General features: G+C 43.4%; 1 protein-coding gene across 10 annotated transcripts in view; it reads left to right on the plus strand.

Moving 5' to 3' along the window:
* The window catches only part of LOC138755773 (receptor-type tyrosine-protein phosphatase mu-like), a 1,095,616-nt gene that overhangs the window by 1,057,309 nt on the left and 22,240 nt on the right, over window positions 1-16,067 (plus strand). For all 10 annotated transcript variants that reach the window (XM_069922352.1, XM_069922354.1, XM_069922355.1 and 7 more), the window contains 2 exons: window positions 8,350-8,475; window positions 14,679-14,842. In XM_069922352.1, coding sequence (XP_069778453.1) covers window positions 8,350-8,475; window positions 14,679-14,842 — 290 coding nt within the window. The remainder of the gene's footprint in view (window positions 1-8,349; window positions 8,476-14,678; window positions 14,843-16,067) is intronic.

Below are 16,067 nucleotides of genomic sequence, written 5' to 3' on the forward strand. Positions count from 1 at the left end.
AAGGCCAGCACTGATGGAAGGAGATAAAAAAGGAAGGTGGGGTAAAGAGCAATTGCAACCAGATAGAGGAGTGGGACATTCCTCCAGCAACTCGTTTTTGGTTCCAGATTCCAGCAACTGCAGTCTTTGTGTCTCCCATTAATGGCAGTAATATTTTCAACATCAATATTAATCTACAAAATGCAGGTCATATTACAAAAGAAGGAGGTAAATACTTACAAAATTGATAAGAAAAATTAGATGAAATTTGTGCAGCTTTTCACCATTGAAGGGTATTGAAAAGTTGTTCACATGCAATAGAGGGTTTTGGATTAGTGAATACCAGTATAATTTACACAATGATGTGAGTTTGCTGCCCCAATTTTGATTTTATCACCGGCAAAGCACTACGTATATCTATAGCTTTAGTTATATCTGGCCTGGCCCATGACAAAGAACAAGGACCACTACAGCACAGTACCGGCCCTTCAGCCCTCAATGTTGTGCAAACCAATCCCACAACAATCTAATTTTTTTCCCCACCTCACATTCATAAGTGTTTTGTTGAGAAAGTGTTGAGTTCAGTGGGCTCAAAGAGAGAAGAGTCTGGACACGAGGATTTGCAATCAAATGTAACTTTAGTAACACAACAAATAATAAGAGAATTTATAAGGGAGCGTAGAAACATACGTGCACAATTTATAAGGGAGTGTGGGAACAGATTGTAACAGGAAACAGGGAAGAACATTAGACAGTGCACAATTATTATTTTGCACAAGGCTGTGGAAACATTTGCACCCTATAAGCAGGGATTTTCCACACCCTTCCAGACCTCTGATTGAGAGGAGGTGGATCTGGTACCACTGTACCCACAGGAGTATATGCATACTCTATCAAGGCTCAGCTTCAGTGCAGTGTGGACCTTACCTGCGACTCTTCCAAGTGACGTCTGCAGCAGCGACCTAGCATGGTGCAGTGTCCAGGGCTAGCACACAAGGCAAAGAGAGCTAGTGTCCTCTGTGCTGGTGCTAAATGCAGGGCTCCAGCCAATAAGGACGCTGAGTGATATGAACCAACCAATAGCAAGAGGTGCACTAAACAGTGGTCCGATTCCAATCTGCAAACTATAACCTTGTCTATAACTTTGTAACTTTGAGTGGAACAAGAAGTACACCATGTACTGACAGGTGGTGTGACTTCCGAATGAGTCTCAGGCAGGGAGGCCATGCCTCCTCCACAACATAGCTCTTTTTCTTACATCCATGCACCTAAGAATCTTTTGAATATCCCCATTGTACCAGATCCACCACCACCCCAGCAACACATTCCAGGCATCAGTCAGCGAAGAACCTACCTCTGACATCTCCCCAAAACTATCCTCCATTCACTTTAAACAAAAGGTGAATTTTCATGCAGATAGGGTGGTGAAGAAGGCTTTTGGTATGCTGGCCTTCATAAATCAAAGCATAGAATATAGGAGCTGAGAGGTGATGTTGAGACTGTTTAAGGCATTGGTGAGGCCAAGTTTGGAATATTGTGTGCAGTTCTGGTCTCCAAATTATAGGAAGGATATCAATAAGGTAGAGAGGGTGCAGAGAAGATTTACTAAAATTTTGCCTGGATTGCAGTATCTAGAATATGGAAAAAGACTGAGTAGACTGGGACTTTATTCATTGGAGCCTAGAAGGTTGAGGGGGGATTTGATAGAGGTATATAAAATTATAAGGGAGATAGATAGAGTAGATGTGAATAGGCTCTTCCCCTTGAGGGTGGGAGAGATTGGAATGAGGGGTCTTAAGTTAAGGGTAGGGGCAAAAGTTTAGAAGTAACATAAGAGGGAGCTTCTTCACTCAGAGAGCGGTGGCTGAGTGGAATGGCCTTCCAGAAGAGGTGCTTGCAGCAGGGTCAATTCTGTCATTTAAGAAGAGGTTGGATGCGTACATGGATGTGAGGTGATTGGAGGGTTATGGACAGGGAGCAGGTAGGTGGGACTAGTGGAGTTTCACTTAAATCAGTGTGGACCAGAAGGGCCGATAAGGCCTGTTTCCATACTGTAATTATTAATAGTTACTTGCTATTGTCAGCCTGGGGAAAAGGTGCTGGCTGACCATTCTATCTTAGTCCCTCATCATCTTATGTACCTCTATTTAGTCACCTCTCATCTTCATCTGTGCAAAGAGAAAAGCCCTAGATCTGTCAACCTTGTACGTCAATATCTGGTGATTTCTTTTTAATCTTTCTTGAAACCATGTGACACCTTTTAGCTTTTCAAATTAAAGCAGACAAGGAATATTCAAGGGATGTTGTAGAAGAAACTACCTGCATATTTTAATACTCGCTGTTTCAGATGTCTTTCGTAAACTCCATCCTAAAGGGTCTGTAACTAATAAAGCATTATTTAATTCCCCAAAATTCTCTTTGGAAAGTAGATGATGAAAGTGAATGATTTGCAGCATCTGTTGTCTGCCTGATATTGGCAGGCTCGAAAGAAAATGAGTGTCATTGGTGAGAAACCTTCAGTAAGATTATAAAGAAATTGAGTTCAGGAACTGAAGAACTGCAGAGGACATTCTTAAGGACACTTTGCTTAAATCTATTATCTAAATGCTTTTGTCTGATTGCTGAATTGAGGTCTGGATTATCAGGTCTGATTTGGTAGAAGTTTCAAAAGTAAGCGGCGACAATTTACAATACTTCAAAGACACAGGAAATCAGAGACTTAGATTTTCAGTAAAAATTTGACTTCAACAAAGAAACCTTGACTTCGAATGAAGACTCTTAGATGGATGTAAGAAAAATAGAGGGCTATAGCGGTTAGCGTCACACTGTTACAGCACCAGTGATTGGGACCGGGTCTGGAATATCACACTGTCTGTATGGAGTTTCTTCATTCTCCCTGTGCCTGTGTGGGTTTTCTCTGGGTGTTCCGGTTTCCTCCCACCGTTCAAAACATACTGGGGGTTGTAGGTCAATTGGGTGTAATTGTGCCGAAAAGGCCTGTTACCATGCTTTAAGTCTAAATTTTAAAAACTTTTTAAGGCTTTGAGATAGGGAGAAGATAGAATATCGTGGAGTAGGTCATCACAACTTCGTGGGGGGAAGGGTCTATGTTGAAGTGTTCTATTGTACGTTAATGTTTTGTCAAGAGCTCTGGGGAAAAGTTTTTGCAGGAGATTTAAAGATTCCCATGCAAGTTGATTTGTTGGCTTCGGCATTAGGAAGCGAACTGCCAGAGAGGGACCAATAAAAGAATGGGTTTCAGCAGGCCGTAAACATCAATTATCATGTTCTTCAATTAGTTGAAGAGATAGCTCTTATGAATCGAAAAGCAGCCAGGTTTTGTACCGTCATATATAAGACAGATTTTAAATATTGATAGCTATATTCCCCCCTTTTTTCTCTGAAAGGCAGTACTTAATTCACTTAGCTTTTCCTGACAGAGAAGGAGGACAAATTACTTTAAGGACCATTAACTTGCTCATCTGCAACATGTGCTCTGAACTGTCGTGAACCCATGTCTGTAACTAATAAGCACTTCCCATAAGTCGTAGTTTGGCCAAGCTTAAACTCTTTGGCCATCTGCAAGAGACTGGCCATCTTGGCCCAGCACCAGGCATGCATCGTAACTTATACTGCTTCAATCTGTGACTTGTTGTCAGCGACTTTCTTATTCAAAGCCTGGTGTGAGTGGAGTGCCAGATCTGGAAGTAGTGCTACTGAACTCTAGTGGGTGTGTGGGGGATTGCTAAACTGAGATTGCAATGGACTGAAATACCTCAGGAAATTGTGGAACCAGAATCACAAGAAATAACAGCAAAGACAACAATTAACTCGAGTTTCACTGTATTTGTCCTGCTTAGGTTATCATTGGGCCACAACATTTCAGTGGAAGATCAGTATGGGCAAGCACTGCCCTGTCATATCAGGAGATGAAGTTTGGCAGAGTTCTTCTGTTGCAACGACAGCTGTAAAATTTTTAAACTAGGAAGCATCTGTAAGAAAGACCCTAGCAAAATTTACCATATGTATAGCCCGAGTGAGCTCATTAAGTATGTTAAAATAACAACCTGCACCTCTGCGAGTTCTGTTTTGAGTGTTAAAGGGAATATCTTAAAAATGGTGGTACTGTTACGAGCCCAAAGGACCCCAAAACCCAGCAGCAATAGATATTCACCAAGACAAATGAATACTTAAACAAAAGTTGCTTTTAATTATCTTTAAATAAGAAAATAGAAACAAACTTTAACTTATCTATTATTAACTTGCATAAACTAACTTACCCCATTCAAATTCTAAGCGGACTTGTGTGTAATGTGCATATAACCAGAAAAGTTCTTTGATTCACAGTCCAATCTCACTTCTCATTCCTCCAAGTTCATTGGTTGCAAGCAATTCTTATTGTGTGCACAGAATTTAACATGTATCAAGTTCACCAGGCTTTGGTGCTCGAAAGGTAAATGGTTACCGCTCAGGAAGGCTCTTGTAGGTTTTCAGAGAGTGATATGTGTTGTTCCAGGACATCCACAACTGAGGTACTTCCCTTAGTCACCTCAGTGTCTTGCTGACGAAACTTGCCCCATCAGGATTCTTCAGATGATAACCTCTTTCTTTCAGGTCACCACAGAGTTCCTTTCTGTTTCACTTATTCCAAGTGAAACACAAGACAGCCAGTCCTCTCCTCTTGCATGAACCACAAGGGCTGATTAGGCCATCTTCCACATTGGAGCTTCTTGCCAGCCTTTCCGATTTCAGTTGCCTGACACTGCTGTCTCTCTCTCTCACACACACTCCGAGACTGAGACAGCCTGTTTGGCTCTCTCTGCTTGCAAAACCACATGACCCTCTTACAACAGCAAGTCTTTTGTAGACAATAGGGCACCAGCCTGCCCTTTCATCTGTTGCTTTTAGGTAAAGAAGAACCCATCAGTGACCTCTCTGAAATCTCTTCAAAGCTCAAGCAAAAAGGTGTGAGAAGCCACTATGTCTCCAGTATTTCAAATAAGATCTGTTTTAAAGCATTTGTATGTGACCTACTCTAACAAACCTTTCCCAATTTATCTCCCAAAAACATATCTATATACTCTGTCACAATACTGATGGAGCTGCTGCAGTGGCAATGCCTGCCGCTGATGTGGACCCATGGGGAGCGGGAAGAGGAGATACAGAGCTCCACTGCAGAGTTCTACTGCCAAATCCAACTGCTGATGCTCCGTGGAGCCTTTAAATGGCCTGTTAAAGGAGCTGACAGTGGTTTATTTTAAAATCCTGTGACCGCAGGGTCTGGGCCCGAGATGGGCCGCTTACGTTCGGCAGCAGCTTCGAGGACTTGCAGACTCCGGGGAAGCAGAGGACTGGCACAGGGCATCAGAAAATGGGGAGAGCAACTCCTATTTGAGAGGGAGAAGCTGAGGAGATGAACCTACAGGAGAGTGCCCACAGTGGCAGCCTGAGTGAACACTCAGGATGTTGGTAACTCGAAGCGTGGAAACCACGCAGGCTTCAGGCTGTGAAACCACGCAGGCTTCAGACTGTGATCAAAGGACTCCCACCAGGTTACGCACTGCTGGAGACTGGTTCAAGACTGGCTGAAGGGGTACCGAGAAGCTGAAGGCTTCCTGATCATGTTGGAGGTTGGGGTCTGGAGTTCGGGTTGCCGATGGTTTGGACCAAAGTCTCCATGGCTGCAGAGGCTGCAGGAGCACTGTAGGCGAATCCATGGACATTCAGTAACTCTGGGAGGGGGGGACTCTATTTCTCTGACTGTCAGGAGCACTGGGCAATTCCTGCTGATGGCAAACCTTGTGTGCCTTACGGCAGACCAAAGTCAATTTTGTGTAATGTTACATCTGTTTTATTACATGACAATAAAGGAATTTTGAATATATTAACTTGCACCACATATGGCCAGTTCACACTGCGGGTCAATTTCTGATTGGAACGATATGGCCAGGAATTCTGGTTGTTTAACCTGACTGCTACACAAAAGCAGTTCCCAATATCTGCACTTGCCATTGTTTCAAAGCTACTTTCATGCCTTTTAACCTTTTACTGACTGGTTTTCCCGAAAATCAGGGGTTGGTCTTCACAAGCAAGCAAACGGTGCTCAGTACATCTGAGTGATTGCTCAGCACACACATGATCTTGATGAAGGACGTGAGCCTGAAACATTGGTTATGTATCTTTATCTTCGCTACATAGAGTACTGTAGCAGACCGAGCGATCGCGTGGGTAGATGGGCCAAATCTCCTAAAGAGTCAGCCATCCCAAGATGGCGCGGGCCCTCCTTCACTACCAAGAAGAAGCCCGCAATTGACGTCATGTGCGAGCTAAGGGAACCACCCGCTTCCTTGTGGTGCACCGCCGGGCAAGGAGCGACGCAGCGACATGCTGACGTCACTTCCAGAAGCTGGCGCATATGTCACGAGGCAACGCGGCAAATTCAAATAATAAAGTCAGTTACTGGTTCACCCTTGTACAGTGTGGACGTCTCTTCATTTCGTAGTGCTGCCACACCAGTTGCTACAGTGGTGACCCCAACATTTCCAACATCTTGGAACCCGCATAGAACGGATCAGAATGCAAGAATCTGCTACTGCTACCAACATGGTGGGCGTGCATTTACCACCCTTCTTGGCAAACCAGCCCAGGAACTGACTACAACTGGCTGAGTCGCAGTTCAACATCAGGGGAATCGTCTCAGGGGATGATTTTCTGGACGCTGCCACCGCTGCCAAAGTAAGCTCCTTCGTGGAGAACCCGCCAATGGAGCACAAGTTCAAGCAATTCCGGCAGTTCCTCCTCGACTCCCTAGAATTCAGCCGGCACGAGTGCGCTGTTCGGATCTTAAACATGCAGGGCCTGGGCGACAGGAATCCCTCCGAGCTTATGGATGGGCCCTGTTCCTCTCCAAGCTGCCAGTACACATTTCATCGGCAGTTTCTGACATGGATTTCAGCGCCCCACACCTGGTAACCAAGGAGAGAAGCAGGTCCTTCCGCACCCCACAGCAGAGCTCCCTCCACATGCTGCCCGTCTACGTCTTCGTCGCCGCCATCATGACCAGCCCGTCGGAAACTCCAACAGTGGCCGTGGCACAGCAGCCCCTACTGTGCCCGTACGAAGGACCATTCAAGGTACTACAGACAGACAGTGCTATGTTTACACTGGTCATTGGTGGCCATCCAGATAGATTCAGTCAACCGCCTCACCTAGACTCCAACCTCCGACCCCGAACCCCCAGGTCAGACGCAGAAGCCGACCACCCAGAGACTGTAAGTTAAACAGCTCAGGGGGGCGGTGGCAATTCTGGCGGGGGTGGGGGAGGTGGGCTGAGCGACCATGCAGGTAGATGGGCCGAATCGTCACAGCAGTCAGCCATCCCAAGATGGCGCGGTTCCTCCTTCACTACCGAGAAGAAGCCTGTGGTTGACGCCACGTGTGAACAAAGAGAACCCTCTGCTTCCATTTGGCACACAGCTGGTTAAAGAGTGACGCAGCAACGCGCTGGTGTCACTTCATCAAGAAATATATGGTATTATTAATGTCGTTATAATTATTATGATGAATGTGTTTTCTTTTTTCTATCTGTAGGGTTTAGGGTCGATGGGAGGTGGGGGAGTGAAAATTGAAAACTATTTAGTATCTATTATGTAATGTTATAGCAAGTTAATTTGAAATGTATGAAGATACTAATAAATTAAATTTTTTAAAAGGCAGTGGCATCCTTTAACATTGCATTCAACATCCCTCCCTTAAAGTACAAGAAAATCTGCAGATGATGCGGTCGGGTGCAATACACAAATGTGCTGGAGAAACTCAGCAGGTCACGCGGCATTCACACGAAGTACTGGGTCTGAGCCCTTTGTCAGGTATAAGAAAAAGCAGGTAGATACCAGAATTTTAAAAAATGAGGAGGGGGGGAAGAAGAGAGGAGAGGAGGGAAGAAGAGAAAGGGTGAGGAGTAAGGTCAGAGGGAATAGGGGTTTACATCTGGTAGGTTATAAAAGAATGAAGCTGAGAAGGAGAAGAGACGGGGGAGAGGGTAGAGGGTTAAGAGTCTCTCTAATAGGAGAAGTAAGGAAAGGGGGTGGGGAGCTAGAGGAAGGGAGTCGGGGGGGGGGGGCAGAAAAGAGAGGCCAGGCAAGGGGTTAATGGAAAATGGAGAAGTCGATATTGATGCCGTTTGGTTAGAGACAGCCAAGACAAAATATAAGGTGTGGTTCCTCCATTTTGACAATTTAGTATTCATTGAATGTCGGTTATAACCAAACTACCGATGAAATACATCAAAATGCTGCCATTTCCATGAGTACAAATGATTTGCATCAGTGGTTAGTGAACCTAAATGTTGATTATCTTTTCTCCAACTAGCTATGCCCTCAGTACTGGCCAGAAAATGGTGTCCATCGGCTCGGACCCCTCCAGGTGGAATTTGTGTCAGCTGATCTCGAGGAGGACATAATCAGCAGAATATTTAGAATTTACAACGCGGCCAGGGTAAGAAACGTGCTTTGTGACACACTGAGAGAAATCTTCAATAGCCCTTTCGAATTCCACCCACCATTCCTAATCGGTCAGCTTAAGTCCCCTCACTGCCACTTTACAAGTACCTTGATGTTGCTGACGAGCCATTTTGTCTGCCCTGTGAACATACAGATCCCATCAGCCTTTCAGACTGAAACATTTTCGATTTCAATATATAATCGTGCCTTGATCCACGGCTTTAAATCGATGTTTGTTATAACAATTCCCGTTTAAAAATGCTAATTTTTTTTCATAGGCACGTTACATCTACCGCTCATCAACAGTTGGTTAAAATGTGTAGAATGAGCGGAAATATTAAAGCAGGAGATACCTTGCAGAAAAGTTGTTTCTTTCTATAAAATATTCAATGAAGAATATAACCATAGCAACATAGGATTTATAGCCGACTGCTACAAAGAAACACACACTTAAGCTCTGAGATTTATTGAGGCTGAAAAGGCTCCTTTTATACACTTGGAGTCCCCGCCGTTTGTTTGATTGGCCGACATCAGCCGCATGAATAACAATAGCGGGTGGGAACATTCTTGCATGTGAATACCCTTCTTCCCCAGCCTGTTATTGATCCATTAGCTGGGCAGCTTGGCCAGGGCCATTTTAGGACTGCTGGCCTTGTACTGCTCCAGCTTTCAACCACACCAGTTCGCTGTGTTAAGGGACCATGTGCCGGCTCGATCTCCGCGGTTGCGGGCCGCCATAGATACATATTTAACCTCTCCCCATTATTGATGTTCTCAGGAATGACCAGGCAGATTTCACTCTCAATGATGCTATTTTTTTCAGTTTGAACAGAATTGTCATGCAATTAGGAGGCATTTCAGTTCAACCATCATTTCAAATGAAAATGCAACGTCATAATTGTCCTTGTAAATCCATCTCCCCAGTAATTGGCTCACTGAAACAATTTAGGTGCATTGGAGAACAGGGAGACCTGGGTCCATGTACATAGTTCACTGAAAGTAGCCACACAAGTAGACAGGATGGTGAAGACAGATGGGACACAAAGGAAACTGCAGATGCTGGAATCTAAAGCCAAACGGTATCTGCTGGAGGAACTCAGCAGATCGAATAGCATCAGTGGGAGACAAAGAATGGTCCATGTTTTGAGCTGAAACTCCTGATCAAGGCTGAAGGAAATGGGGGCAGCCAGCTATCAGGAAGAGAAATGGAATGTTGGCCTTCATTGCTAGAGGGATGGAATTTAAGAGCAGGGACGTCATGGTGAAACTGCACAAGGTACTAGTGAGGCCGCATCTGGAGTACCGCATGCAGTTCTGGTCTCCTTACATGAGGAAGGATGTACTGGCTTTAGAGGCGGTGCAGAGGAAGTTCACCAGGCCGATTCCAGGGATGAGGGGATTAGCCTATGTGGAGAGGTTGAGTTGTCTGGGACTGTATTTGCTGGAATTTAGAAGAATGAGAGGGGATCTGATAGAAACATATAAAATCATGAAAGTGCGGTGCGCTGTTAGACAGAAGCAAACACACGAAACTGAAGAGACTACAACAGGCTTTAATCGGCAAAGACATCCACAGAGCAGGGCTGGCAGTTCTGCTGTAAGCTCTGAGTGAGTCTTCGGAGGGCCGGCTCAGGCTTATATCCCGAAAGGTGATTGACACCCGACCGGGTGGGACTTCATCCATTCAGGCCGATTGATTGACAAGCAGCCAGGTGTTACCCTGTCCCTTTACACTCCTGCAGGTACAGAGGTTGCCCCCTGCAGTAGGTCGGTGGTGTACCACCACAGAAAGGCAAAGATAAGATATAGGAAGGTAATTCGTTATCAATGGTGGGGTCAGACCCGAACTAGGAGACATAGCCTCAAAATTCAGGGTGGTAGATTTAGGACGGAGATGAGGAGGAACTGCTTTTCCCAGAGAGTAGTGAATCTGTGGAATTTGCTGCCCATTGAAGCAATGGAGGCTACCTCAGTAAATATATGTAAGATAGATTTTTATATAGTAAGGGATATGGAGAGAAGGAAAGTAGATGGAGATGAGTCTGTCATATCAGGCATGATCTCATTGAATGGCGGAGAAGGCTTGATGGAGTAGGCTTGCTGAATGGCCTACTCCTGCTTTTTTTTTGTCATGTTCTTATGTTCTAAGCAGTGTAAATAGGACAGGGAGGGAGGAGTAAAGCAGGGGCCCAACATGGATTTGGCAAACCAGGCAAAGAAGAAACGTGGCAGGCAAAGGATTAGCAGATGCTAGGCAAAGGGAGAGAAGAAAATCCAAAGGGTCGGATAGAGGAAGAGGAGTCCTATAGGGTGCTGCCAGAGCTGGAATCTGATCAGGTGAGAATGATGGAATAAACAGACGAGATTAGCCAAAGAGATGGAGTGGTAGAGAGAAGAGATCGAAAGAATCCAGTAGGAAGATGGGGAAAAAACCAGAGCACCCAGAAAACACACACAGATCATGGGGAGAACGTGCAAACTCCTTACGGACAGCGGCAGATTCAAACGTGGGTCACTGGCACTGTAATAGTCTTGTGCTAACCGCTAAAACACCGTGCCTCCCAAATCTGACAAGGCACTGAGTACAAAGGTTGGGGCAAGACATTGGTTATACCACATTTGGATTGCTATGGGCACTTCTGATCTGGCTGCCATAGGAAGGACGAAAGTATGTAGAAAAGATCCATGAGGACTTTTTCAGGACTACACTGGGATTTGAGTTATAATGAGAGGCTGAAAATGCTATGACATTTATCCCAAGATAAGGAATAAATTTGTGGAGGAATGGAAAATCATGAGAAGTATAGATACTTTGACCAGCATAATCTTTTCCCCAGGATGGGAAAATCAGAAACGAAAGGGCATAGGTTTAAGGTGAGAGCAGAAAGATTTAAAAGAGGTGTGGGGAAATGGTAGGGGTGGGTATGATTACAACATTTAAAAGACATTTGGACAGGTTCAAGCTAAGGTTACGATTTAAAGGATATGGGCCAAACACAGGGAATAACTCAGAGTGCATCATGGGTATGTTGGGCCTGAATGATTATGTCAGTGATCATCCTGGCCATGTTCTTCAAGTAAGCAAGCCAGGTCAATGGGGGCGTGAAATGAGGATGGAGGAAAAGAACAGGATGATTCAGGTGAGCAGCATTTTCCTGATCGTCTTCCAAAGCTTGCTCAATTTGGGAAAAACAAGCAGATGTCTATGTGAGGAGCTGTCTCAAGAAGGTAGCCAACATCACAAGGAACCACCGTCACCGCGGTCACAACCTCTGCTTACTACTACCTCCGGGGATTAGGTACAAAAGCTTGAAGTCCAACGCTTCCAGGTTCAAGAGCAGTTTCTTTCCAATGGCTATCAGACTCTTGAACTTCTCTGTTCTAGAACTTATAACATTACAGCACAGTAAAGACCCTTTGCCCCACAATGTTGTGACCCATATATACATATTTAAAAAACTAAACCCTCCTTACTTCATAACCCTCTGTTTTTCTTTCATCAATGTGCTTGTCTGAGAGTCACTTAAATGCCCCTATGGTTCCAGCCTCCACTGCCATCACTTACCTCTGATGTCACCACCCTTCACTTTGTACACATGTCCTTTGGAATTTGCTACTCTCACTCTAGTGAAAAGGTGCTGACTCTTTACTTCATCTATGCCTCTCATAATCTTGTAGACCTTTTTTAAGTCACCTCTCATCCTTCTTTGCTCCAAAGAGAAAAGTCCCAGCTCTGCTAACCTAGCCTCATAAGACATATTTTCAAGTCCAGGCTACATCCTGGTAAATCTCCTCTCCATAGTTTCTACATCCTTCCTGTAAAGAGGTGACCAGAACTGAACACAATGGTCTCATAAGAGATTTATAGAGCTGCAATATTACCTTAGTTTCCTGAACTCAATCCCCTGACTAATGAAGCCCAGCATACCATAAGCCTTCTTAACTGTCCTATTAAACTGCGCGGTGACCTTGAGAGCTCTATGGGTTTGAACCCAAAGTGTCTTTGTTCTTCTATACTGCTAAATATCCTACCATTAACCATGTACTCTTCCTTCAATTTTGACCTTCCAAAATGCTTTACTTCACATTTATCCAGTTTGAACTCCATCTTCCACTTTTCTACCAAAGTCTACATCCTGTCTATGTCTCATTGCAATCTATGACAACCTTAACACTATCCACAACACCTTCAGCATTCATAGCATCTTCAAATTTACTGACCCATCCCTCAACTTCTTTGTCCAGGTCATTTATAAAAATCTCAAAGAGCAGGGGTCCCAGAACAGGTCCCTGTGAAACTCCACTAGTCACTGACCTCCACACATAAACTTTTCTGTCCACTACTGCAGCTAAGACATTTCTGAATCCAAACAGCCAAGGTTCCATGGATCACATGCCTCATGACTCTCTGAACAGGTCTCCCAGGAGGGACCTTGTCTTTTTCAATATTTTTATTAACATTGAAATGTCACATCCAAAAATACAGAGTACATGTGGATATATGTTAAAAGATACTTAAATCATATCATTTCATCCAAGGTCCCCCACATTATAATTAAATAGATTATTTTTTACATATTTTATTATTAAAAAAAGGAAAATCTAAATGCATTACCAAGAAAGAAGCTGTTTGGCTAAAAAAAAGAAGACAGATTTCTTATCAGAGTGATAAATTACCTCATTAGTCAATCGTTCTACCTTCATAACAAATCAAAGATTATAAAAGTAATTCAAAAAGAGACCCCACAGTATTTTAAAATTTGAATTCAAATTGGAAAGAGCATCTAATCTTCTCTAAATTTAAGCATGACATGATGTCACGTAGCCATTGAGCATGATTAGGTGGGGTAACGTCCCTCCATCTGAGCAACACTGCCCGCCTAAGCATAAGAGAAATAAAAGCTAATACATGCAGTTCAGATGGTATTTAATTTATGTCACTCTCTCCACCAATACCAAATAAAGCAGTTAGTGGATTGGTTTCAAAATTAAAGAAAGTTTGAAATACTCCATTCCACTATTTCTCAAGACTTTGACATGTCCAGAACATATGAATTATGAAGCATCTCCATTGTTGCATTTATCACAACGAGGAGATACATCGGCATAAAAATGAGATAGTTTCACTTTGGATATATGAGCCCTCTGGACTACTTTAAATTGTGGGAGAGAGTGGCGGGCACATAAAGAAGAGGTGTTAACCAATTTGAAAATTATATTCCAAGTTTCTTTAGAAATTAAAAGTTGTAAGTCCTGTTCCCAGGCTTTTTAAATTTTATCTGAGGGCACCTCTCTTATTCCCAACAACATATCATAAATGTTAGATATTGAACCATTATAGAAATTTAAAATTACATCAATTAAATTCTTATCAGTCCTCTCAGGAAATATATGTAATTGAGATCATAAAAAAATCTCTACTCTGTAGATAACAAAAAAATGAGTATTTGGTAGACCGTAATTAACTGAAAGTTGTTCAAAGGAAGCGAGGCTCCCCTTGACAAATAAATTTAACGCCCAATCTATACCATTCTTTAAAAGTTGTATCAATCATGGAAGGTTTAAATACATAATTAGAAAAGAATAGGACTAGAAAGATAAAATCTCATCAAACCAAAATGTTTTCTAAATTGAATCCAGGTCCTCAAAGTATGTTTAACCACTGGATTATTAGTTACGGTAATTTATTTAAAGCTATAGGAAATGAAGATCCAAGAAGAGAAATGAGAGAAAATATTGTAACAGAATTATATTCCAAAGAGACCCATATTGGAACGTCTTCATGGTTAATATAGTATAACCAGAATGTAAGATTTAATAGAATAACTGCCCAATAATAAAACTTAAAGTTTGGCAAGGGTAAACCTCCATTGGGGGACTTTGACAAATGCCTTACAAAAATCCATATAGACTGCATCTACCACCCTACCTTCATCTACCCTCACAACTACTCCAGAACCTACAAAAGATCTGTCTGCATCATTGAAAATTTGGTTTCTTTCTTGCACTAACTGCAACTGTGAATATTAATTTATATATATAGCATTTCTTTTTCTGTCTTGGCATATTGTGCTCATTTAACTTATACTTTTGTGGCTGGTGTATCTCATGCTGCTGTGTTGCTACAGAAAGAATGAATTTCCATGCACATGAACTTTGCACTTATAGCATAACACAATAAGTTCTCATCTCTTTCAGCCTCAAGATGGCTATAGGATGGTGCAGCAGTTCCAGTTTCTGGGATGGCCCATGTATCGGGACAATCCGGTTTCCAAACGCTCCTTTCTGAAACTCATCAGACAGGTGGAAAAGTGGCAGGAGAAATATGATGGTGGGGAAGGACGCACAGTTGTACACTGTCTGTAAGTTATCACTCATTTTTCTCATATGATTTGCAGTTTACTAAATGCACTGGGAAGTGTGGCTCGCCAATTGAATTTATCAAAAGGATAGATAACATTCATGGAGCACTTTCATCCCTAACGTCGAAGTACTCGAGATGGCAGAGGTCAACAGCATCGAGTCCACGCTGCTGAAGATCCAGCTGCGCTGGGTGGGTCACGTCTCCAGAATAGAGGACCATCGCTTTCCCAAGATCGTGTTATATGGCGAGCTCTCCACTGGCCACCGTGACAGAGGTGCACCAAAGAAAAGGTACAAGGACTGCCTAAAGAAATCTCTTGGTGCCTGCCACATTGACCACCGCCAGTGGGCTGATATCGCCTCAAACCGTGCATCTTGGCGCCTCACAGTTCGGCGGGCAGCAACCTCCTTTGAAGAAGATCGCAGAGCCCACCTCACTGACAAAAGGCAAAGGAGGAAAAACCCAACACCCAACCCCAACCAACCAATTTTCCCCTGCAACCGCTGCAACCGTGTCTGCCTGTCCCGCATCGGACTTGTCAGCCACAAACGAGCCTGCAGCTGACATGGACTTTTACCCCCTCCATAAATCTTCATCCGCGAAGCCAAGCCAAAGAAGAGATAGAGGGACAGCTTCTTCCCCGCTGCCATCGTTCAATGGTCTAAAGACACTGCCTTACTTTTCATGCAATACTATATTTTTTTTAAATATTATTGTCGTAAGATGTATGTTTGCACTGTGACGATGCCGCAAAACACTGAATTTCGTGACTTGTTCATGGCAATACTTTCTGATTCTGAAATTCCATAACATTGTGGTACAAAGTGAAGTGTCAGTTGATGAAGGAGCCAAAGACGATGTGGTCAAACAATAATCATGACTTTTATTAGCAGAAACTCATGGTACAATAATGAAAGACAATAGATGCATCCACAGTTATACCCAAGGGGAGTGTCCTTAACAGTGGAGATAATGCACAGCCAATGTTAGGACAGCAAGGCTCGCCAGAGGGGAGACAGGCAGCTTGGCAGCCTCTTTTGATATCAAAATCCTCTCATCCCTGGAATTAACCAGGTGACTCATCTTTGGATACCTCCAATGCTTCTATAGTCTTCTTTAGGTAAGAGGAGTAAAACTGTGCACTGTGTTCTAGGTGTGGTCTCACCAATGAGGTCCCTCGATTCTTAAATTCCATTTCCTTTGCAAGAAAGATCAACATGCCA

Source organism: Narcine bancroftii, chromosome 2, assembly GCF_036971445.1.
Source record: "Narcine bancroftii isolate sNarBan1 chromosome 2, sNarBan1.hap1, whole genome shotgun sequence".
NCBI classification, from domain to species: domain Eukaryota; kingdom Metazoa; phylum Chordata; class Chondrichthyes; order Torpediniformes; family Narcinidae; genus Narcine; species Narcine bancroftii.